This window comes from Phyllostomus discolor, chromosome 4 (assembly GCF_004126475.2).
Source record: "Phyllostomus discolor isolate MPI-MPIP mPhyDis1 chromosome 4, mPhyDis1.pri.v3, whole genome shotgun sequence".
Classification (NCBI taxonomy): Eukaryota; Metazoa; Chordata; class Mammalia; order Chiroptera; family Phyllostomidae; genus Phyllostomus; species Phyllostomus discolor.
Window position 1 is genome coordinate 208,136,234 of NC_040906.2, and position 24,907 is coordinate 208,161,140.

The 24,907-nt window shown below is 60.4% G+C and overlaps 1 protein-coding gene across 1 annotated transcript in view; it reads right to left on the reverse strand.

Annotated features, from left to right (window-relative positions):
• The window catches only part of PDE10A (phosphodiesterase 10A), a 177,408-nt gene extending 177,140 nt beyond the window's left edge, over positions 1-268 (reverse strand). Inside the window, 1 exon segment of the mRNA XM_028504006.2 lies at positions 2-268. Within this exon segment, the coding sequence (XP_028359807.2) occupies positions 2-199 (198 nt within the window). The 5' untranslated portion in view covers positions 200-268.
• Positions 269-24,907: the final 24,639 nt, after the last annotated feature.

The following is a 24,907-nucleotide window of genomic DNA, read 5'->3' on the forward strand; positions in this document are numbered from 1 at the left end:
GGCGCGAGGGCGCGGCGCGCTCGGCCCGGCCGCGGGCAGGCCGCTCGGGGGCTGGGCCCGGGCCCGCCGCGCTCCCCCCGCCGGCCGCGCTGCGCCGGGGCTCCGGGCGGAGTTTGCCGTGGCCGGAGTGGGGCTGGTCCCCGGCTTCGGGCAGGGGGGCTTGGGGGCGGGGAGCGAGCGGCTCTTCGGGGCTGGCCATGGCCTTCCTCCTCCGCCCGACCTCAGCGGGCTCCGCCCCCGCAGGACCTGCCCTCCTCTGCCGGTCAGCCGAGCGTCCGCCCGAGCTTCTCTCGCGTCTTCCGCGCCCCTCGCCGGCCCAATCTTCACATCGCGTACCGCTTTGGGTGCGGGGGGCCCCGGGGCCACTGCGAGTCCGGGGCGGTGGCGTCTGGCTGCCGGCTGGCGCACACAATCGGCGTGCTCCCGGTCGGGGCGCGGGGCTGCGGAGTCGCTGCCTGCAAGCCTGGCGTGGTTTGTGCGCGCTCCGGTGGCTGAGCCGCGGCCACAGCTCCAAAGCAGCGGAGAAAAGCGCCGCAATGCCGCTGCCCGTGGAGGCGGTGGCGGCGGCGGCGGCAGAAGACGCCCACTGGCGGAGCGAGCTCTCTCCACGCCGCCGCGGTCCGCGCCCACGTAGCGCGCCCCACCGCGACTCGGCCTGGCGGCGCAGGCCCCCACGCCCGAAGCGCCTCTGCGGAGAGTGTGCGCCTGGGCCGGAGCGGCGGGCGGGGGGCCGCCTGCGGCTGGGCCGGGTGTCGTCGCGGCTGTGACCGCTGTTCTGGGTTTCCAACCCGCGGGACAGCAGCTGCCCCAGCTGCGCTCTGTGCTCTGCCGGGCGAGAGACGCCCGCCTGCCCCTTGCCCAAGCTAGGGAGCTCGCCTGGGGGGGGGTGGGCCGGCAGCTCCCACCGAGCTGTGCTCTGAGCTCCCCGAGGAGCGTTCAAACGCGGAGGTTTGTTGGGTTCGGGTGTAAATCCACGTCCAGCGCCTCCAATACACTAAGGTTTAGAAAGCCAGTCCATCCCAGCCCTCCTCTCGGACACCCACCCTCTGAGGAACTTCGGGTGCGCGGCCCGGCTTGCCCGGGTGAGGTCAGGCAATGCAAAGGGCAGACGAGGGCTCGAAAGAGAAAAACCGTGAGATCTGCGCCCCGAAGTCTTGACAGCCAACCAGCCACCTGTGAACTTCTCGGGCAACCCCGCCCCCTCTCTTCCCAGCCTTGAACCCAGACAGTTGCTCCTGGAGGGAAACGTGCCGCCCAAAGGGCGCTGGAAACGAGGCGCCGCCACAAGTTTGGAAGCTGGAGCGCCAGAGCGCACAGAGGCGCAGGTGTCCGCGTGCCAGTCCGCGCGCGCGGCGGAGCCACCACCGCCCGCGGGGTTCGAGTGGGGGCGGCGGGCCGGCTGTCTCGCGGTGGGACGCGCTGCCAGGACTCCCAGAACTAGGTCACCTTCCCAGGAGTGGAGCGCGCGCGCCGAAGCTCAACTTCGGCGAAGGGCAAGGCTGTCCCCAAAGCCCGAGGCGCGCACGAGGGTGCCGCCGCGGCGCCGAGGAAAGACTCGGGGCCCCGGGAGTGCGCCAGGCCCCGGGCCGGCTCTCACCCTGCACGTTCCCTTCTCCCCGACCAGTTCTCGGGCGTTTTCACTGTGAAGTTTGCTCCGGAGAATTCCTTGGTCTATGTTTTTCCTCACTCCAATCCAAATGCCCCACATGGGACAGGGCATGTTTGTGTTCACATCCAGCTGGGCATGTGGGGCTCCCCGGAGCCCTGGGAGGCTCCCCTGCCCCAACGAGGACTCAGCCGTTTCCGCGGCGGACAGGTGTAGTCCGAGCGAGGGAGGTCCGGGGCGTGCGCCCAGGCGCTCCAGATCAGAATCCCCAGACCGGCGGAAGGATAACACGACCCCCCGGCTGGTACCTTACCTGGGGGCCCGTGCGGTTTTGCTTTGTGTTTGGGGTCAGGGGGGCGGTGTAGCGAAGAATGGGGACGACCGAGCTGCGGTGTGTGGTCTGCTGCAGCCTCCTGGCTGTCGCGTCTGGGCAGCGCACACCGGACACTTGTAACTTCCCTGGGAGTCGCGGGCGTGCCCGGCGCCCGGTGCGGCCCCGACAGGCACAGAGCGTCCCTGCGGCGCCCGCCCGCGGGGTCTGAGAGGGCGGGTTTCTCCTCCGAGTGTACACCGCTTGCTCCTTTCCCTCACGATGTTTCTGCTCGCCACTGACGTTTCCTTGGCTGCCTTTGCGGAGTCGTTCAAGTGTCTTTACAGCTACAAACACACGTCCCTTTACCTTGAAAGTAAACCTCCACAGCTGTGCAGGGCGGAAAGCATCAAACATTTGTTCCCTGGGTTTGCTCAATCAGGACGCCGACAGCAATTTTCACTAAGCCTTTTCTGGGATCAAACAACTGTTTTTTCGTTCTTCTTTTCTCCAAATACTTGGGGGAAGGCACCCATGTCCTGGGCAAGTTAAAAAGAAAAAGCGTGACAACGGAAAGGGAGCGTGTGGAGGAGGTGTTTACCGAAGAGTGGTCACATTTGTTTCGTGTGCCCCCCATTCCCTCCGGAGTCCGCTCCGGCTCCTCTCGGCGCGAGGGGCGCCCCGCCACTGCCCCGTCCTACGGAGACGCGGTTCGGCCAGGGATTTCCATGACAAACCCCCAGGGACAGACGCTGGGCACTCACCCCCGGGCGCGGGTGTGCCCACGCCTGCGCGGCGCTTCCTGGGGATCTTTCCCTTCCCGTTGATCTTCCCCAGTAACGACACATCAGAGGGGGAGGAAGGTCGCCGCTGCACACTTGTGGCTGCAAACCTTGCGTGAGTGAACGCTCCGGCCCGTGCTTAAGTGAGCTCTGCACCCCGACTGCCCCTGCGCAGTGTGCCGCTGAGCCACGCGTCCCGGGGCCTCGGGCTGCGGTGCGGTTTAAGCGCCCAGTAGTCCTTCTGGGGGGGGGGCGGGGCTCCTCTTTCTCTTTCTCATTCTCATTCCTGGCGAAAATGCCAGCCCTCCCTGCGAAGAAGAAAAGCTCGGAGAACGTTGAGAGGTCAGTCAACACCAGCAGAAGTGGCAAGATGATGATGATTATTACTAGCAGTTGAAAAGAATCGCTAGCAAATAAAGACTATTAAAGGACAAATATTTTAAAGGAATATAAAGCATTTTGCCTCTGCCCTTTGCCAAGGAAGATGAGGAAGGAGGAAGTTATGTGGGTAATGAAATTTTCCAGTTAGTCCGTCTATGCAGCCATAAGTATATTTAAATTCTCCAAACATGCTTCCATAGATTGTTTTTCATCAAGCCGATTCTACATTTGTTTTCGTATTTTATGCATAATCACCCGTCTGCAGAGGAAACGGTATCTGCATGACCGTTATCCAATTTAAATGATAGGCTCCTGAAGGCAGGCATCGAGGCAGAGCCCCACAAATTTTAAAACGATGATTTTCCTCATCGAACTGTGACATTTCTTTAAAAGTGAGCAGCCTTTTCGTAGCCTGAGAGGGAGATGTACCACAAAGGCAGCTAGTACTTTAGGAATTCTTCAGTCAACAGGCAGGTTTGTGTCTCAAGTGATTATGCTTCGCACCCTCGATGTTAGCGCGTACAGACTGTGGGTTCTACATTGCCGATGGGTTCCTGAAGAACCTGTTTCCTGTTTCAAAACAGTTATAAACTTTTAATAAAATATAAAACAAAGATCGATCAAACGTGAAACTCATCTACTTATACAGATAAAGCCAACACAAAATCCACATTTTCTTTACATGATTGTAATTTGTCTGATCTGTTCAAAATATAGTTGAGCAAAACAGCGCATCAGCAAACGGCCCCTGCCCCCAGGTGCCAAGGAAACAGGCGGGGTTGCATGTGAGACTTTTTTACTTCACTGCCACTAGAGGAGCGGCATCTATGTCATTCGGGTGTGAAGTGTCTCGCGGCACAAACTTTCTGCATTCTCATTAGGGAGATCACTCGTCCATCATGGGGCCTGCTGTGAATGGCGTGCTGGGGCCAGGCACGCCTTCTCTCCCCCCACGCCCCCCGCACCCCCGGCTATGAACCCTGGGCGTGTCTCTCCAAGTCCAAACCCATCATGGCCTTGTGGCCGGTGCCCCTGGAACCGAGGTATCTTATCTGCACACACGAACGAGTTGCACCAAACCTCTTGCCAAGAAATTTTCTGCACGTTTAACTCGCATGGCCAATTCCAATTTGAACAGCTTGGTATCAGGGCTCATGCTTCCCTCCCCACTCATAACCTGTCACCAAGGCCAGCACACAGTAGGTGCTGCACGATTGCCCCCCGCCGGCGTGCCAGCTGGTTACAAACTTCTACTCGTGTGGAGGTTAACAAATGTTGGGTAAACTGAGGGATACATTCGTACAGTACCGTAGCAGTCAAACCAAAAAGGGGCAGGCTGTGATACTTCTAGTAAGAAAAACAGTATAAAGTCAACCCATGGAACAAGACAGCTTTGAAAACAGACCAAAGGTGGTAAAAAAAAAAAAAAAAAGCTCCTTCAGCTACCCATCATACCCTTAGATCTTCAGTTTCACTTACATTACTTTTATGAATTCAAACAACTTGACTACAAAGCAGACTACCATTTTAGTATTGCTTTATGGTCTAAAACAACAAAAAACCAGTATAGATCATATGATTCTTCATTTAACACATCGAAACAGTGTTTAATTTTCAATGAAAATATCCATAATAGGCAGATGATTACAACATCAAAATTCCAAATAAACCTTCTCTGGTGCCCATAGCTTCTAAACAGGAGGCTGAGGGTGCTTCTGGGTGAGCAGGAAGAGCCACATGTAAATTTTCACTAACCAAACGCCCATTTAATCCCCCCCACCCCCCCAGGACGAGCCCTGCCTGGTGGCCGGGCCGGCCCGAGGACACTAGCGTGAGAGCACTGCCGAGGTTACATAATCGATACTAAATTCTTGTGGTAACCATGGGAGCCCTAACTCTGTTACATAACGCTGCCGTGGTGTTGTGATACAAAACTACTTGTTGAAGAGGTTGCCATTAAAAAGTAGTCAGTCACTTCGGAAGTCCACTGAGGTTTGCAGCATGCTGACACAGCTTTGCTTTCTCAAAAACATGCAAATGAAAATGCAGCCAGGACTTCCAGTGCATAATCAACACTTTCGCCAGACTTCCACAGGTCAGCCATGCCATGCCCGTGTTGTTTAAGGCTGTGTTTGAGGAGTCAAATAAAAGCTGCTGAAAAACGATATGCATGTGTGTTATAGCTAATGGGCCGAGAAGAGAAGTTAAGAGACCCGAAGCCCAGGTAAAGCATTGGAGTAGGAAGTGAGCTCAGAGGCACATTGGGGACAAACACCTGAGGTTTGGGAACGGCTGGAATTACTCCAGGTGGCGCGTCCCGATCCCCGGGAACACCCTAGGTACCGGTGACGCAGAGCTCGGTCCACGGTTGCCAAAACCCCGCCGACGCCCGGCCCGCCCTGACCCTAACCCTCGCCGGCCCCACGAAGGAAGGACCGTGTGGTGTGTGAGCCTCACATCATCCTGTGGTTCGGGACCAGCAGGCCTCCATCTGCGGCCTGGAACCCGTTTTCTTGCAAACAGCACTTTATTCTAAAAGCTGTGTTTTTATGATGAGCCTTGACATTTACACCAGGGGTCACGGGCAGTTATGGAAAAAAAGAAAACTGTTGTCTCTGACAGAGTTGCCTCAAGATGAAGGACCCAAAGGGCTCGTTTAATCTGGACAATGTATTCTTTTCTGTTCATCTCCGGGGGAAAAAACAAACAGGGCCTGGCCGGGGGCACCAGCAGGCACGCCCGGCCGTTCCGGTCTGGGCGGGGGGTGGACGGGTTCTCAAGGGCGTGAGGCAGAGGGCAGGCTTGTTCGCAGGGGGAGTTGTTCTGACGTCAGGCCGTGACGCGGAAACACAGGTCCCTCCCGCACTTCCCCACTGAAAGTGTCCGGAGGGCAGGAGGGAGCTCCGGGCAGGCGGCCCCGCCCTGGGCAGCAGACACCCACTAAGCACTGAGACTCAGGGTGTCTGCAGGGGACAGTTCGAGAGGACGTGGATTCTACGACAGAGAAGCAAGCCCCTTGGACGCTGGCCCCCCTCGCTGGAGCACGCGCCGTCCGGGTCTGTGAACTCTATGCTACATGCCAGCGAGCACTTGGTGTATTAACGCTTGTGAAGTGGACCCTTACGAGAAAAAGTGACTCCCAGAAGCCAAAGGGTGAGCAGCCTGGCCTTTGCAGCCGCATTTGCTGGGTGTATCTCTTGACAGAGTCAGAGAACTCCGCCAGCATCTAGGAGGCGGTTGAAGGAAGGAGAAGTTGAAACAATGTATCTTCCATAATCTCGCGACACATGCATTTTGTTTGCCTGATACACTGGGGTCTAATAACTCTATGTTTCTGCGCAGCACTCAGCAACATTGTAATCGCCAACAAAAGTATGGTTGCAACAGTGCGCTTCCTCCCGCAGAGCTCGTGTGCACCCATCTGATGCTCCTCACACGTCAGCAGACATTGACGGGGTTCCGTTGTTTCTAACATGGGGGTCATGGGTTAGCCGTGAGTGAGTGGGGGGGGGCTAGCCCCACGCGGGAACGCCCCCTGCTCTGACTCCAGGCCACAGTGGGGATCCTGTGATCACCCTCTCGTGGGGAAGTTTCCTCTCCCCCTGCCCCCTCCAGCCCTCCATCCTAGAAGGCACTTCCCCTGGAACTTTCCAGAAATCCCCACCCTGGAGTCCTGCCCCTGCCACGTTATCCCGCCCTACGCCCGCCCTGCTCAGAGGACGCGCCACCACCGCCATCAGTCAGAGACAGAGTGTCAGCCCCACTGGGGAAGGAAAGCGACGGAAGCCAGCCGTGTTCTCCGGACTGGGGGTCTCCACAACAGACCTCCCCTTCACCCTTCACCCTTCACCCCGAGGTGCTGCGTCAGCCTGCCGTGCGCCGTGCGCCTGGGGCTGGAGGACTGGGCCGCGCAGGCGTGGCTGGAGCCGACCCTGCAGAAGACCCCCCCGCAGCCAGGTGGCACGAGTACTCGGCTGGTTTCGCGTTGCCGTGTCACCTCGGTCATTTGCTGCAGGACGCAGCGGGCCCGGCCCGAGTCTGCACACTCGCGGCAGGACGGGCGGGGCAGGGCGGGACCGTCTGCGCTCGCTCGGCCCGGGCCGCCTGGCAGGGGACCGGGAGCAGGACCCCGCCGCACAGGGCCCGTCGGGGGCTCCTGGGAGAGCAGACAGAGAAAGCCTCAGGTGGGCAGGCGACGGGGAGACCCTGCCCGCCGCCCCCTCCTGCAGAGGGTCCCGGGCGGGCCTCGGCCCCGAGGTTTTACCCCAGGACCCGCACTTCGGGGGGCACAGGCTGACACTCGCGTCACGGACTCTCCCCGAGCGCCCAGGACGCGCACGTGTGGGACATGCAGGACCCGCGGGGCGGCTCGGAGGCGAGGACGCCCCGGTTGCCCATCACGGCCCAGAGGCCGCGCCGCGGGCCCTCGGGGACGCACAGGGGGCGCCCGCAGCAGCTCGGAGCGGTCGTCGGAGAGCGGGAAACTCGGGGCGCCCGGCCTGCGGGCTCTGACAGGTCCCCCCGCCTGACTGTGAACCATGGAACTGGACGACCAGAACCAAGTTCCACGTGCCCGTGCCTTTCACGGCACCGCCCTGTGGAACTGCCAGGGGAGTTGCGGCACAAGCGCCTGAATGTGAACAGGACGGTTTCCCGTGGCCGCCTCTTCCCGCCACGGAGGCCCGCGGTGGCCCGGGCGCCCGTCAGCACAGGCCCCGCCAGAGGAGAGACGGTCTTCGCGGCTTCTCCATGTGGCGGCGGCAGCTACCCTGTGGGGGCGAGCGGTTCGCTGCTTCTCGAACAATACATTTTTTTTTTTAATTTAATCCCTTCGCCTAGTGTGACCGCTTCCCTCAGAAGACAGCCATCAGCCGCCTGCCCTCTGCCTCATCACGAGCCTGCGGTGGGGGCGGGGCGGGACAGGGGAACGGCTGGGGTGAAAATAAAACAAACTTAGACAAAACAAAACCCCCAGACGCCGACAGCGGCGTGGGGACGGCCGAAGAGAACAGAGACGGACGAGGGGTGGGCGCAGGTGGGGAGGGCAGGGGGGGAAGGGGGCCAGTGCTAATGAGAGGGGACTGGCCCCCGGGGGTGAACACACAGTACAGCACGCAGATGCGCCCCAAACCTGTGTGATCTCACTACTCGACGGGACCCCAATAAAGCCGATAAAGCAGAGAGAGTGCATGCATGCTGTGTGTGTATGGTCTATGCCACACTTGCACGTCATGGAGGGGGGGACCGTCCTTGCCATACGTCCCCCAAGTCCGCCGCCTTGGCGGCCACCGCCCACTGGCCGGCGAGGGTGGCGCCCTCGGGTGACTCCTGCCGGGTGACTGCACTGGTGAAATCTTCCTCGCCCCTTCCCGTGGGGCTGGCAGGCTTGGTCACTTTACTTTTCAGGGACACGGTGGCCCCCGTGACCCAGAGTGATCACCGAGTAAGGACGACCGACCCCTGCGGAGCACAGGGAGCGCCGGTCCCTCGGCCCCGGTCACCGGCAGAGCTGAGCACAGGCCCAGGGGAGGACAGCCCCTCGTGAGCTCCGTCAGCGCTGGGGACGGATCGGTGGCTCGCCGGGCCGCCTCCCCACCGACCGCTGGGTCTCTCTGTGGGCGCGCTCACCAGGGCCCCGCTCAGGGACTCAGGGCGCTGCCCCGACTGTTCGTAACAGCCCCCCCGCCCCCAGGCAGCCTCTGTTGATGGTGGAACTTAGACCCATTTTACAGATGTCGCATCCTCGGATCATGAACCTGGGGGGAAGCAGCTATGAAGGCAAATCCGGGCTTTCGACTCCCCCTCAGGACAGATGTCGTGCTTTGTCCTCTGAGGCAGGATGCTAGCACGCAGTGTTCCCAGAATCCCGTGCTGGTGCGCCCCAGGTCAGTTTGAAGAGAGCTGGGCTCAGACCCCCCCCCCCACACGCGAGCGCACACGCAAGCAGGCCTCTCTCACAGCGGGTCCGTGCGTGTGCTCTGAAGACCCCCGCCCGCGTTCAGTCCGACTTCCCTTCGCAGCCGGCCAGGCAGTGCAGGCCGGGGCCAGTCCCGGGGTTTGAACCCCGATGTAAAGAAACCCCACATAAGCAGGTTTTCAGAAGGGAGGTGATACACCCAGACTCACAGAAACATTCCTTTGAACCCTGCACTGGGATCCTGACTGTAACTATAAAAGTGGAGATTTCCGCAGCATTGCTCAGAGAGCTGCTGTTACAGAACAGACCCAGCGGGGGGCGGGGAACGATACACTGTTACTGAGTGGACCCCCCTTGTGCTCCGGGGGTCCCCCACCCTGTTCCAGGTTCACCTTGGCCACTGCCAGGGAAAGACGTCTCTCAATGCCAGAGATTGGTGAAAAGGAAAGGGATTATTTATTTAAAGAGTTATACAGACTTAAGAGAGTAGTGACTTAATGTCTTCACTGAGATCCCAAAGTCCTTTAGAATACCCACAAACGCACAGTCCTTCCTTCCCCCACTGCCCACTCCGGGGTACTGCATCTTAGAAAAAGAAGTAAAAGCCTGTGGTTCTTCTCTGCCCAACTGTGTGGTCCCAAAAAGACCCCGCACGGCTGCCGCACCTGGGATTAAATCCCAGCGCCAGTCTTCCTCTGCCACACCATTTCTGACTCCGCCCACAATTGGCCACAGCTGCCGGCACTCCCGAATTCTCCCAGCTTTCCTGGGCTGCCGTAGTAAGTCCGGGCAGGGGTGGCCCTGTGGTGTGGAGCCAATCATCTCCAAGCTCTTATGCAGGCCCTGTAACCAGGGGGAGCTCCCTCCCCCACCCAGTTACATCATGGGTTGTAGTCACTAGCATCCTCCTGGCTCAAATGAGGGCCACAGCTGTTTCACATACCCATGAAACCAGTTAAAGGTTATAGATATGTTAACGGACCATTCCAGAGGTCACCTGCAAAACTGTTGCTATTTGAAACAACTCTCTATGGCCCTGCGCCGTGCGTCCCATCCCCCAGCTCCGACTTTCAGGGTGAGGACATCCTACATATATATATCTATATTTTCTAATATTTCCTGGACACCTTGAGTTCTGGACCCCATTATGAACCCCTGTGTGTGCCCCCCTTGGCTGCACCCCGTCACGTCCCCACACAGTGCGTCATCGACGGCGTGAGGTGTGCAGGGTGCGTCCCTGCCCCGAGTTGTGCCGCCGCGTCTCCGCTTGACCAGACCTTTTCACTCCACTCCAGCCCCTCACGGGGGGCCCGCCGCAGCCTCCGGGCCTCACTGGGTAGGGGAGTGCCCCCCTCCCCTCACGGTGGATTGAAATGGGGTGACAGCAGCGGGTCCCCTGCGACTGACCACTCGGCTAACGGTCCTAGCAGTCATTCCCAGGTGAGCTCATCCAGCAACGAGTCACCCAGCACAGTGCCACTCTGAAGGAAACGTAATTAGTGACATTTAAAAAATGTTATGGGCCCTGGTAGGGCAGCTCAGTTGGTTAGAGGGTCATCCCCATATGCCAAGGTTGCCAGTTCGATCCCCAGTCAGGGCACATGCAAAAAGCAACCAATGAATACATAAATCCCAAGGTAAAAAGTACAGATTCACAATGGGAAGTTTTGCACAACACCCTGGCTAGCGTGGCTCAGTCAGTTGGGCATCATCCTGCTAAGCCAAAGGTTGAGGGTTCAATTCCCAGTCAGGGCACATGCCTGGGCTGCAGGCCTGGTCAGCGTGTGCATGAGAGGCAACCAATCAATGCTTTTTCCTCTCTCTCTATCTTTCTCCCTCCCTTCCTGTCCCTCTAAACAAATAAATAAAATCATTTTGCACCATATCAAAATCCAAAATTAGTATGAATGGTTTTCAAACAAGAGCCAGAGCTGAGTGGAGCCGGTTACAATGCTGCCCTCAAAGCTCCCCACCAGAAACCCCAAGTAACCAGTGGTACGTGAGTTTTAATGGGCAGCGGACCCTGCAAGGGGGTCCGACAGCCCTGGTTTGTGTGTTGAGTAGGCAGGCGCTGGGCACAGCAAAACTGTGACGAAAACAGAATTAGTGACAATTCAGTCTTTCCCGCCCATGAACGAGAGGGAAGGGAGAGAAGGGAGTGTTTCCGGGGGTTTAACATCGGCGTGAAACTCCACATCACGTACCGAGGGTCTGGAGCCCACTTTGGCAGGTACCGTTCCAAAGTAAGGACAGCGTGGCCCTTAAGTGCTTCTGGCTGTTTCTCTCACGCCATAGCAGGCTGGCTTCGTTAGGCCGAAGTAACAACTCTGTTTTGGAAAGAGAAGGGTTAAAGCCCAAGCCGCCAAAGGGCAGGCGTCCCTGCGTCCCTGTGGACTGAGTGGCCATGGCCGTGGCCGTGGCCCTGGAGGGGCTGAGACGCCCTGTGTGCTCCCCTCCGGCCTCCTCTGCTCGGAGAGGCTCCGCCTGCGCAGTAGCTTCTGCTTCCTCTCATGTTACGGGGCGTCAGTTTGGGCTGTTTATACATTCTTTCTTGGCACTGTGTGTTTTTTTATTTGTTTTTAAACTATTTTAGGATGTGTATTCAGGTCCTTTATTTTTAGTCTTGCTTCCTTCATATCGCACACATTTTCATCCACAGATTCTCCCCGAGTGGAGCTTTTGGGGGATCCCATCGTCTTCAAAACAAAGCCTGAAGCATCCCCCCCTTCGTATGTTTCTAGATGGTTCCTCATCTCAGTTTGAAGACCCTTCTTGATGCGTCAGTTATGGAGAAGTGTGTTTCTTGAGTTCCGGCTAGTGAAAAATATTTTCAGCCACATCATCATCATCATCATCATTGGATTGTAGTAAAAGAAATGGCCAGTAAAATCTCTCATTCGAAATTTTAACGACGGTGACCTTCGTACCACACACGTGCTCCGCCTCCGGAAAGGTCGGCCGGGAAGGTGGGCCCGGGCGGGGCGGACTCAGGTGGGAGCGGACTCACGTCTGTGCTCCGGGGCCGCGGCGCCCAGGTTCAAGTCCTGCTTCTCCCTCCTCCCAGCTGTGTCTCCCTGGACAGAACACAGAGCCTCTCTGAGCTTCCTTCCCCCTCTCCCAAGTGGGAGCAGCCACGCCCCTCCCCTCCATGTGCCGCTGTGAGCGTCGTGGAACCCCGGGTGGGTGTAAAGGCTCTAGGCAGCAGTCCCCAAGGGACCGGAACGCTGTGAACAAATAGATGAACGCTGGCTTCGGCGTCAGAGCAGACTTGGATTGAACCCCGGATCTGCCACGTCCCAGCTGCCCTTGGACAAACCATTTCACATGAAACTGAGGATTCAGAGGGAAAAAAACGCCTGAAAACCAGTGACTAGGCTGGGCGAGGGCTGGCCTCGGACCAGAGCCCGGGAACCGGGACCTGCCGTTTTTCCTGGGCCGGGAAGTGGGGCAGCGCAGCCTGACCTGTGTCCCGGCTCAGGAGCCCGTGGCCTCACCGATGACCCCCGAGGGCTTGGCCAGGCCCATGGGAGCCAAGCAGCTGGTCACAGAAGGAGGGCAGGGACCACCGCCACCCCAAGTGCCCAGAGGGGTCTTCCAGACCAGACCCTGGGGGCAGCCTGCCGTCGGGGACGCGGGAGCCCAGCTGCCGTCTCGCGCTAGTGGGTTTTGGCCATCCCACTTCTCACAGCTCAGAGAAACGCGGCCTCATCCTGCCTCTCCCTTGTCCCGCTTCCACTGCACGCTCCTCCCGGAGGCCGGCCCCTCCCCATCACACGCCCCGCCCACCGTGCCCGCACCTCTCTGCCGGGGAGCGGGGTCTGTTTCCGAGCTGGAGTTTTCGGCACCAGTGCTCTCACCACTGAGGACAAGAGGTGAAGACATCGAGAGAAGGTGATGCGGCCAGATGAGTGGCTTTCTTCACCCCCGTGTCTGTCCTACGATTACGGCTAAATTTATTTTTTTTAAGATTTTATTTGTTTATTTTTAAAGAGGGAAGGGAGGGAGAAAGAGAGAGAGAGAGAAACATCAATGTGCGGTTGCTGGGAGCCGTGGCCTGCAACCCAGGCATGTGCCCTGACTGGGAATCGAACCTGCGACACTTTGGTTCGCAGCCCGCGCTCAATCCCCTGAGCTACGCCAGCCAGGATACAGCTAAATTTTTTATATCAATGTACTGTTCTGCACACAGGCATCTCTTGATAGGCTTCCGAGAGCCTGAGATTTCAGTATCTGCTTTGCATGCTTGTTTTTGCTTTGGACGACGTGTATTAAGCAAACTGGCCAGCCATAAAACTTCTGATTTCATCCTTGGGAGGTGTAAATAAACTAGCCCACCTAGTGACAAGTCACCAGAACGCTTACACGGGCACAGGTCTAACAGCAGGGATTATTTTTGTTTGACAAGAAGCGTATAATGAGGCATATAAAGCGTGTAATTCCCTATGTATATTCCGTGTGTTGAGAAGGAAGGAGAAGGAACCTTTAAAACAGTTTATTCAAAATTCCTGGTAGGAAGGCATTCGGCATTTAGTTAAAATTAGATCAATTTCTCTTTTTTTAAGATTTTATTTATTTACTTTTAGAGAGGGAAGGGAGTGAGAAAGAGAGAGAGAAACATCAATGTGTGGTTGCTGGGGGTCATGGCATGCAACCCAGGCATGTGCCCTGGCTGGGAATCGAACCTGCGACACTTTGGTTCGCAGCCCGCGCTCAATCCACTGAGCTACACCAGCCAGGGCAAAATGGGATCCTTTTCAATCAGCTGTGCACAGGCTCTCAGCGGTGCCCGTGCTAGTGGGTGTCCCGGCAGGGACTCGCACACCGAAAAGCTGCCGTTCCTCTTCCCGAAGCACCCGGTGGGGCCAGCGAGAACCCCCGGAAACTCGGAGTGAGAGGGTCAGGGGTGCTGCCCGCCAACCCCCGCACCCTGCTGGGACGCGGCTCGTGTGCATCCAGTGAACACACAGTAACTGGGCAGCAAATCCTGATGCCACGTGCCAGGCACCGTTCTGGGCACTGGGGACACGTAAGGGAACAAACCAGACAGGATCCCCGGTCCTTGCGCCGCCTGGAGAAGGGGCCGAGCCCCGGGAGGACCCAGGGCAGCGGGCAAATGCCCGGCGCGGCCGTGACCAGTGGCTGGCTGGAGTGTGAGCCGGGGCTGGGCAGTGGGGAGCGGGCGCCTGCGGGGCAGCGGGGACACGCTCCAGGCGGAGGGCGGCCCGTGGGGGGACGGCCCCTGAGGGCTGCGCGGTGGCAGCTTCTCCAGGGCAGGCGGGAGGGAGCGCGGGGCCGCCGCGGAGGGAGCGGGTGGGCGTGGCTGGGAGCCGCAGCTGCTCGGGACCGGCTCCCGCGAGCGGTTTATGCCATCGACCTCGGTGTTCCCTCCCCACGGAAGGGGGAGACGTCGGGGGACTCACACGCTCTGGCGTGAAACAGTCACCTAGCCCTGGCCAGTGGGGCACGGTGGGGCGGGGTCGTCCCGCAAAACCTAAGGTCTCGGGTGTGATTCCCGGCCAGGGCACCTGCCTGGGTGGTGGGTCCGGTCCCTGGTCAGGGTGTAAACCAGGGGCGGCTGATGGAAGTTTCTCTCTCACATCCATACTTCTCTCCCTGTCTCTCTCCCTCTCTCCCTCCCTGCCCCTCTCTCTAAAAATGAATAAATAAAAGCCACGATCTTTCTAAAAATCGTGGACGCTCCATGTCTAGTTTTCCCTGGAGCGCTCTCGAAGGCAGGGGTGCTGTGAGGTGGACAATGAATGCCACGACCCACACCCGTCCTTCCCTTCCTGGGTGTCGCGAGGGGCCTGCCACCTCGGGAGCGAGCGGGCCTGGGGCCCTCGGGGAGGCCTGGTCACGCTGCGGGGACTTCCGGTCTTGTTCCCTCCAGCGGGGCAGGCACGGGCTCACTCCCAAGAGACGGCCGGTTCTGAAGACAACTGTTAGAGGAGGGGCACGGGGTCTGCAAAATCTCCCTTCAAGCATGAGCTTCCTTCCTCCCCATGATGGTTCACTGTGTGTGCCGGCTGGGCCAGGCCCCGGCGCACGACCATTTGGTCAGTGAGGGCTTATGTCGTCCTGCAGACGCCTTTGGAAGTCGGTGGCCTGTCTCTATCTCTCCCCTCACACACATACATTGTTGATTCTGTCTGTCTCTCCGGGGAGCCCTGGCTGCTGCTCTCCCCCATGACTCCTCCCCGGTCGCCAGGCCACCGCCTCGGCATTCACACCCTTCTCTTCTCTTCTGTGTCTCTGGGAGAAAAACACCCTCTGTGGTCTCTTGAGCAGCAACAACATGTGGGGTTTCCTTTTCAAATTTAAACTGGGGTTGTCAAAGTTCAACCCCTCGTAACCACTTCATTGGGTTCCAAAATAAAGTTATTAGCCATTGCTCCCCCCCTGCCCCTGCCCATACACACACACACCATCTAATCGACTGGCCTTTGGGGAACAGTTTTCTCTTATGTGACGTGATTCAGGGTGCCCCCCCCCACCCCACCAGCCCCCACGGGTGTCGCCAACTGCGTGGCTCTGACATCGTCTCACGAGGCTGGAGCACAACCCTCCTCCGCCCACGCTCAGCCTCTCCATCTCCTTTCTCTCCTTGTGCTCAGAGTTTTTGTGCATTAGCTCTCACGGAAATTTAAAAAAAAAAAAATCCCTCTGAACGATAAATTAGCATGCACATTGTTTTCTGCACGAGGCGGAAACTCTGCCCTAGCAACGGCCGCCGAATCGACTGCCATCCCCGAGGATGGCGTCTGGCTCTTTCTGGAAGGAGACTCGGCACAGCCAGCCCAGCTCTTCCAGACTCTTCTACGTGAGGCGGCAGGTCGGGAGGTGAGAGGTGAGGGGCCGTCTGGGAGAGATTCCACCGCGATGGTCTGTGTAGAGATGCGGGGTTCTCCCAAGGGCACGTGACAGCAGCTGTGACGGACCCGTGAAGCTCGCAGCCCGGGGTCAGCGCAGGTCGCTGCGGCCTGGGGTGTCCGGCACAAGGTGCCGTTACATCCGCCAGCTCGGTGTACCTTCAGAGCAACCCCCCAGGCAGGCAGGGCTAAAATTGGGGAAGGTGGTTCCGCCCTGTTTAAGGACCCACTCAGGCGGCCGGGCCTCGGGTTAAACCCAGGTCACCTGACCCTCACCTTGGCGTCTCTGTGTTATTTAAGTGGCAGCCTGAGGGACCCGCAGGAAAAAGCAAGGCATGGAAGCAGACACAGAAAAGCTGTGAAGAGCCTTCTCCCGGCTTCCTATGAGCCGAGAGGAGGACCAGGAGCCGAAAAGCCTGTTTGGAAGGAAAGTCTGAATTCTGCCACTGCCCTCATGACTGGCAGCCCTTGGGGGGCTGTGGGGCTGCCTCCTCCCCCTCCTCCTCCCGACGGAGACCCTGGAGAGACGCACCGACAAAGCCAGGCCGGGCTCCCGCAGCTGCCCACGCGCCCGAACGCCGGGCGACTTCCTCGCGGCCCCCTTCCGGCGAGAGGCCGTGCCAGCCCACAGCTAGGAGCAGTCACGCAGTCCAGTTGAGCCTCTGCAGTTGCCGATACCCGTCTGTTTCCAGCTATGGAAATGGTGGTTTTTTTACACGGCCCGGACCCCTGCACAGCTGAGCCCTCTTTCGGTTCCCTCTGCGGACCCGGGGCCACAAGCAGGAGGTTGGGAGGGGGCACTTCCGGAGCAGCAGCCTCTGTCTCATCATCCTCACCACCATCGCAGGCCATGGCGGGTGCCCGTGGCGGCTGCTGGTGAGTGCTGCTGGGCATCCACGCGGGTCTCGGTCACACTGTTGAGCACCCACTGCGGATGCTGCTGAGTCCTGCTGGACTCCCGCGGTGAGCGTCGCTGGGCGGTGTCGGGCACCCACAGTGGGCGCTGGGGGTCTCACGAAGCACGCCCTTAGGTGCTGGGGCAGACACAAACACGATCATGACCTTCGTTCTTCGCTTGTTCCCGCAAGGCGTGTAACACCTCACGGGGAGGAGTGGAGCTTCTCCCCTGAGGCTGTGGGAGTGACAGACACACTGAAGAGAAACGTAAGCCCTAACGTAACATCGTGCGGGTTCTCAAACGTAAGCGAGCTGCTGCCCCAAAGCCACAAAGGCCCGCAGCTCAGCTGCGGCGACCTCGGCGGAGCGAACCGGGCGGAGAATCGCCCCTCCTCCGTTTCGGCGCAAGGCAAGCGTGCAGCCAGTTCGGGGCGCTTCCCCTGGAGACGGACAGCTGCCAGGCACGACAGAAAAAAAGACAATGGGGTCCTGATTACGTGCACCGGCCTTGACCTTGGGTCCTCATCTGCAGGTAGTTTTCGGACAAAAGAGCCTTGGTAAACGCCCGCCCGGAGCAACACAAACATGTGACAATGCTTCTTTCGAGACGCTCAGCACCTCCTGCCTCAGGACTAGGTGTTTCCTCCTGTGCGTTTCAGGGTGCCCCCCCCGCCCCGGCAGGATGTGCTTTTAGGTGCTGATGTTGTTACATCGCTCCAGAACCCGTCGTTCTGGAGACTCTCAAGTGACTGTGTTGGTTACACGTGCCAGCACCCGGAGACAGCCCCAGGCCTCAGAGGGCTTTCCCTGGGAGAGTGGGACGGGCCAGCCTGCGGGGACCCGTTCCCTGCAAGGCGGCCGATCCTCGGGGCCCTGTGTGTGTGTGTGGGGGGGGGGGGGGCGAGCCTGCCTCGGCCTGCGCGCCCGTGCGACAGACAGCAGACCCGGCCGTGAAATCGGTTTCCACGTGGAGGACACGGCGTGAGCCGCACGAAAACGAGTGAAATGCCCGCTCCTCACACGCAGGTCCGTGTGTGTACACTCTCAGCAGAAAACTTCAAAATGACATCTGTTCGGGACCGGTGCTCACGTCAGTCCCTGCTCGGGGAAGGGGGGTGTGTGCGAGGGATTTTCTCTCAAAGCCGTGGGTGGGCCCGTCTCGGTCGGAGGGTCTCTGGGGAGCAGGCCGCAGCTCGGAGGCAGGCCTGGGGTGGGGTGAGGATGCCAGTTTCCATTGTGTCCCCCCGTGTGGGTCCCGCGGGCCCGGCATCCCTCCACCGCTCCGTGAAACCAGAGAGGAACCCCAGCCGGTCCATCTGCTTCCCTCCCTGGAGGAAGAGCTCCGCCAGGGCAGGGCAGGGCGGGTGGCCTCTGGGAGAAACCGCTGTGAAACTCGTTCCTCCTGCACCCACAGGCCCAGCCGCAGCCCCGGGCGAGGGCATGGTGCTTCCCGAGTCCCAGCCTCGGGGGCTGCCCAGTGGCCCGAGTTGCAGAGGCCGCTGCCGCGCCCTGCCTGTCCCCGGAAAAGCTGCCCCCGGAAGTGAGGCGCTGAGAGAGGTCCCCGAATCCTGAGCCCATCTGGTGACACAAGTCTGTTGGCATTAGTAGCACAGCCGGTTTCCTCGCTCCGAGGCCATTGCCAAGCCTCAGAGGAGGGTGCAGCGGCTCGGAGCGCAGCCGGTGTCCGGTGGCCGTGACGAAATCCCTCTACGTCCTTGATCTGGTACGTGCCTTGCTGAGTTCCCACCCAGCCACGAAAGCGCCAGTCGAATTTGTCTAAGCGCCTTAATTATTGTGCCCCGGGGACACGAGCGTCATCAGCAGCCGGCCCGGAATCTGGCTGATGTCAGCCGGCCGGGGTGTGGCCGCCCCCGGCCAGCGTGTCTGCCCCCCCCACCCCCCACCCCGGCCCCGGGAAGCCGCCCGCCCCTCCAGGGTGCTCCCGCAGGCCCCCACACGGCCCCGGTGGGCTGGTGTGTTGGAACTGCCCGTGTGGCGGGCTGGTGGCCCCTGGCGGCCCCCCTTCCCTGGGCTGGGAGCGCCGCGCTGTGGGGCTCATGCTGAGCGCACCTCCCGACAGGGACCCCAGCGGCACAGCTGAGCGACCGGGTGACCGGCAGGGAGAGGGCAGACGGCGAGGCTCTCTGGTAAAGGGTCACCGGTCAGAGCAGGACACGACGCCCCGATGGCGGGGGGAAGGACGCAGGGCGGACACAGGGAATGTGACTCTGAGCACAGTGGAGACACCAACGGGGCGGCCTCAGGCGCAGCCCAGGCGGCGGGCATCCGAGGGGCCGTCGGAGACGGACTTCAGTCGAACAGCAATACCGCCAACACACGCACACACGCACACGCACACACGTGACCCTGCTGAGACCCCAGCGGGCCAACTGTGCAGCCACAGTTGCCCACACGTGCCATGCACGTGGGTGAGACAGAAGGACTCTTCAGGCTGCCCTTAACTGGGACCCTGCCGAAACAACTGGAGGTGGTTTTTGTCACAGATGCCTGGCTAGGAAGCATCACCCTTTCCGAAGTAGATCACAGACCTCCTGAAACATGTGACTGAGCGCGCTGAACCCCAGGGGCGCTGGGGGGCCCGGGGCCACGCCGGGAGGCTGGCGGAGCTGAGTGTGTGTGCGTGTGTGTGTGTGTGTGTGTGTGTGTGGCGACCGCAGCACTCGGAGCACAGTGTGCTGAGAACAGGCCCCTCCAGCCCTCTCTCGTGTTCCGTCATCGACCCTCTGCGCCCCCTGCAAACCTCCTCCCCCCTTCCCCTCCCCCCCTCCCCCGCTGGCTCTGTTCCAGCACCGCAGGCTCCTTGCTGCCCCCTGAACACAGCTCCCCCTGTCCAGGGTGCTCTTGGCCTACGCACCCCTGCTCTCCACCTCCTTCGAACTGTTTGCCAAGGTCACTCTGTCCGAGAGGCCTCCCTGACCACATGACCTCTCATTGCCAGCCTCTCCCCACACCCCGAGCTCCCTCCCTGGGAGTGTCACTGGGGCGCTCCATGTCTAACTAGTTACTCCTGGGGGCTCCTCTCAGGAGGCCCCGGGGGCAGAAGAGTGCTCACGGCTGTCCCCAGCACGCACGACAGCCCGGTCCACATGTGCAGTCCACAGAAACCGTTCCTCGGGGGACGCCTACAACCCGTGTGATCACACCCCTGCCACTCCCCTGGGATGCCACCAACACTTGCTGAAGGGACAGTCAGTGATTGATGACTTCTCCGGAAGAGATTCCTCTGTCACTCAGTGCAGCCTCACCTCCCGCCCGCTGTCCCCGCTGCGGTCACGTTGGGGCCACTTCTGAGCTCAGCCCCGCAGGCCCAACCCCTCTGTGGCGCCCCCTGCTCCAGGAGCGTGGTTGTGGGGGCCCCAGGAAGGTGGTGGGGGAACGTGGGATAGTCTGATGCAAAGGCCAGCGACAGGCATGACGTGAGAACAAAACCAGCGTTTCTTATAAATGTCACAAAACTCCCCCCCTCCCCCCCATTCAAAGTCCGGGCACACCAACCAGGGTGGCCCGGCGTGGGGCTGCTTCCCCCGTCCTGTCTCCCCTCCGCCTGCCCCCAGGTGCGCCCGCTGCCTCCACCCCCCTGCCACCTGAAAGCACCTGCATCTACCCCCCACCCCCCCACCGGCTCCCAGAGGGCTGGGGGCGGCCTCTGCGGGCTGGAGGGGCGGGTTTTCGGTAAGAAAGTCCCACGGCTGACAAGGATGTCTGGACCGTGGAATGAACGTCACCAAACACGGACCCTGACACGGTTCTTCTAGACGAAGATGGGGATCACGACCGCGTGCGTCCCTCTGGGAAGACGAGGACGGCCAAGGGGAGGTGTTCCCGAGATGAGCGGTTTCTGCTCGGCACCGCCCCCTGCAGGAGACCCACTGAAGATGCTGTCCAACCCGCCTGACCCGCCCGCCAGGCCCGTCAGCAAGAGGCCATGCCCAGTGCTCGGCAGGGACGCCGAGGGGCCCACGCTGGAAGGACTCCTTCTCCGGGCACGCAAGGTGGAGACCGCCCAGCGCAGCGTCCACGCACCGACTCACCTTCCCTGGGCAGTGCCGCGTGCTTTACCTCGGCGCTCCTGAGGGGGCGGAAACCTCCCAAAGTACCCCCGTCAGGCCATTTACATTGTTTAAATTTCAAGCCATGCGGTGAACAAAAGCAACCGCCCCCCCCAGCACTGCCTAGGCAGCATGCGCAATGGGACGCATCAGAATGACGGAAAGTGTACGTGTGGCGTTTATGCAGGCTTCACGCGGGGGTTCCAGTCTTGCAGGCCTGGCCCCCCTCACCAGCTGTGTGGGTTCGCTGGAGCCGCACGCCCGTGTGACTGGCCGTTCAGTGTCAGCGCCCTCAAGGCGGCCAGAAGCAAGAACTGGCAGAAGAAAGAACCGGCAAACCTGAAGGTACTGAGAGAGATTCGGCGAGCCAGACAGAAAAACGGACAAACAGAAATGGAAAAAGAAAAACTGTCAGACTGAAAAAAAAATCCAACTACTTTGTCGTCTACAGAAGACACACTTCGGATCCAAAGATACAGAATTTTTTTTTAAATGAATGAAAAAGACGTGTCACACAAACAGCAGCCATGGGAAAGCTGAAGTGACTAGACTGACGGCAGATACAACAGGTTTTCAAACAACAAAAAGCCGGTGTTGCCAGAGATAAAGAGGGATGTCCTGTAACGACAAAAGTCCAATCCGTCAGGACTGGCTAGAACCGTCCGAGTGCATGCGCCCAGCCACACGGAGAGAAACTGATGGACTGAAGAGAGAAACGGACAAGCCGACGGCCACAGTCGGAGACCCACGCACCGCAGTCCCAGCAGTGAACAGAACGGCGGGACGGAGGACCCCCAGGGCACCAGTGCGCCCGAACAGCCCACCAACCACGTGGGCCTGACAAACACCCACAGAGCACCCCGCCTCTCGGCCGAAGAACACGCGTGTTTCTCACGAACACGGGGCGGGGGCTCTCCGGAGTAGACCGTCCTCTAGGCCACACAACAACCCCAACAAATTCACTGAGAAAAAATTTAGACAGTTTCCTCTCTGGCCACAGGGGAATGAAATCAGAAACCAGCCCCACGGAGAAGTTTGAAAAACTCACAAATACGTGAAAGTGAATCAACACCCTTTTAAACAACTGGTGGGTCCAAGAAGAAACGGGAAGGGAATCAGGAAATACTTCAAGACGCAGGACGACCGAGACACGCCGCGCCGAAGCCGCGCAACGCGGACAAGGCCGTGCGCGGGGAGATTCGAGGCCGCGCACGCGCGCCGGCGAGAAGGAAGCAGGCGGCTCTCACGTCAGACCCGCCCTGACAGCCCGCGCCTCTGGGAGAAGGACAGCACAGCAACGTGCACGTGCGGCAGAGAAGACGTCAAAGACTGGGGGGGGGGGGACCGGCGACACCCAGAGCGGGGGAACAGCACAGAGCACCAGCGAAGAGGCCCCAGCCTGGTGCCCAGAGGCTGACGGCGGCGGGGTCCCCCACGGACCACGGGTGGGAATCCTCAGCGCCCGCCCACTGGTGCTGGGCGAGCGAGTGCGGTGGGCCCGCAGAAGAGAATATTACTCGCCCAGGAAAAGGAACGAGGTACTCCCGATGCAGGCACAATGGGGAGAGACCTCGAAAACGTTGTGCTTTGTGAAAGACGCCGGTCACGGCAGGCCACGCCCTCGGAGCCCACCCGGGGGAAATGCTCGGGTGGGTAACTCTGCAGAGACGGGAAGGAGCATGGCGGCTGCCCCAGGCTGGGGGACGGGGGGGCAAGGGCCGGACGCCCGGCCAAGGGGCCCGCGGGTCCTTTCTGAAGGGACGAAATTGCTCTGAAACCCCCTGGGCTGGCCGCCGTACACGTGCGTGAATGTGCCAAAACCGTGAACTTCATGCCTCAGATGGGCACGTTGCAGCCCAATAAACCCTCAGGCGTCCCCTGGCTTGCTGGCTCCCGACACGGGCACCCACGGCGCGTCTCTGTCATTCCCCTTTTCGTGGGTAACACCCCACAGAAGAGAACTGGGAGGGAAGAACGTTAAAAGGCCATTTGTCACCCGATGCATTGTGCAGGCTCAGAACCGGGGAGAACTGAGTGCTCGATGTGACTTTATTGTTGGACACGGACCGCCGGGCGCACCCTGGGCTGCTCGCTGCCCGGCTGCACGACAGCAGGGCTCAGGGCTCTCCACGCCAGGGACGAAGCCCCGCCTCCCAGCGGTGGGAGTGTCTGCCGCCTGCTTGTCACTGGACGAATCCCGTCGCCTATTTATCTTTGGTTTCCGAACTGCACGAAAGTCACGCAGCTCATGAGGCTTGGTGCCCTCCTAACGGGGCCCTCTGAGAAAAGGGGGTGCTTTCTGTAAGAGTTTTTCTCTTCCAGGAGGACTTCGTGGGGGGTCTGATGAGAGGGAGGGGCTTTTCCAGGCTGTGTGGGAGCCAGTGCATCGGCCGGCCCGGCTGGGGAAACACCACGGGGCGTTATTTCCGGAGGACAGAGGCCAGGACCTTATTTGTAATTCCATATATATATACATGTGTATGTGTGTGTGTGTGTGTGTGTGTGTGTGTGTGTGTGTCTCAGAGCTGGTCGTCAGCGGCGTGTGCTGCCCACGGAGAATAAACAGGCCTGCCCCCGGCACCCGCAGACGCACGGAGGGAGGGACACTGTTTGCAAACAGCAGGCCCTGGCTCCGGGGTCTACGCCCGAGGCCCTGGCCCACAGGAAGTTTTGCCACAGGCCCTTCTGGACCCTGCTGAGGCCGGCTGCCCTGCTCCCTCGTGGCGGCTCTGGGCCTTCCACAGGTGGGGGCCTCCCCTGTCCCCTGAATTTCTGCAGAAGCAGCTCCCCGTGGGTCACCACCCCTCCCTGGCACTTCCCGGGGGGAGTTCCGCTCTGGCTCAGAGCCCACAGATTCACCTGTTTGGGTGAATCTCTAACATGACCCAACGCCGCTCAGCCCCGAGGACACACCAGTGAACAAGACGGTTTCCGCCGTCGGGCAGTCGCAGTCCGGAGAGGAGGCAGTGGCCGGCAGCGGAACACCCGGAGGGTCGGAGCAAGCTGTCCTGGGGCCCTCCTGTGCACGCACAGGGCGGGGCTGCGGGCACACTGTGCGCCCTGGGCTCAGCCTGGAAGCCTGCCTGCTGGGGGAACGAAGGGGAGAGGAACTCTCCCGGGGGCGGGATGCTCTCGGAGGGTGAGGGGGGAACGGAAGCCGCCCGGCCACTGTGCTGCAGCCCAGGGAAGGGGGGAGGGCAGCCCAGCCCCACGCGTGACACCGCCCTTCCAGCAGGAGCCGCGCTTGAGCCTGCCGGTGCGGCTCCCCCGGGGTCAGGGCTGGGTGAACTCGGAACAGGCCCTGAGACGCCTGCTTAAGGATAAGCTCCCTGGTCGGCGGAGCAGAGCGGGGGGAGGGTGCGTTTTGCAATGCGATTTTCTATAAACACACTGCCCTTTCTTTATTTTCCTTCCGACACTGGCCACTTCTGTGTCACAATGCGGCCAGACCACGTTCCCAGGGCGCTGACGTCAATGGCCTCCCGCCCGAGCCAGGACCGCAAGCCGGCCCCGAGGGCCTGATTCCAATCTCTGGCATGAGGGCTGGCAGCCTCCCTGGGACAGCGCTGCCCTTCTGGGGACACCTGTCCACGCGAGCCCCGCGGAGATGGCGGGGGGGGGGGGGAGGGGGGTTCCAGCAACGTTTCAGACAGACATGCAGCTGAGGGTCCAGCAGCGGACTGTTTGGGTCAGCTGCCCCGGCTGGCAGAGGGGACAGCATGTGGCAGGCTTCTGAACGGTGCTGAGCTGACCGGCAGGACGGAGCCCCAGGGAGCGGAAGCAGAACGGGCCCCGGGTGACCTGAGCTGGCGGCCGGCCTCCCGCCCGGGGAGCTGCAGCTTCCCCGTCACCCCGCCGCCCGCACACCCACGGGACCACTCCCTCTCCTTATCTAATCTGCACCCGAGCGGGGGAAGGGAAGGGAGAGTTCCCAGAACCGGGCCTCGCTCTGGGGAGCCTCAGGTCCTGGAAACCGGTCAGCAGACGATGATAACCCTCTGCAGGGACCTGTGGTGACTACACCGCCTGCTGCGCTCCAGGCTCCCGCGCGGGCTGAAACACACCTGGGGGGTCC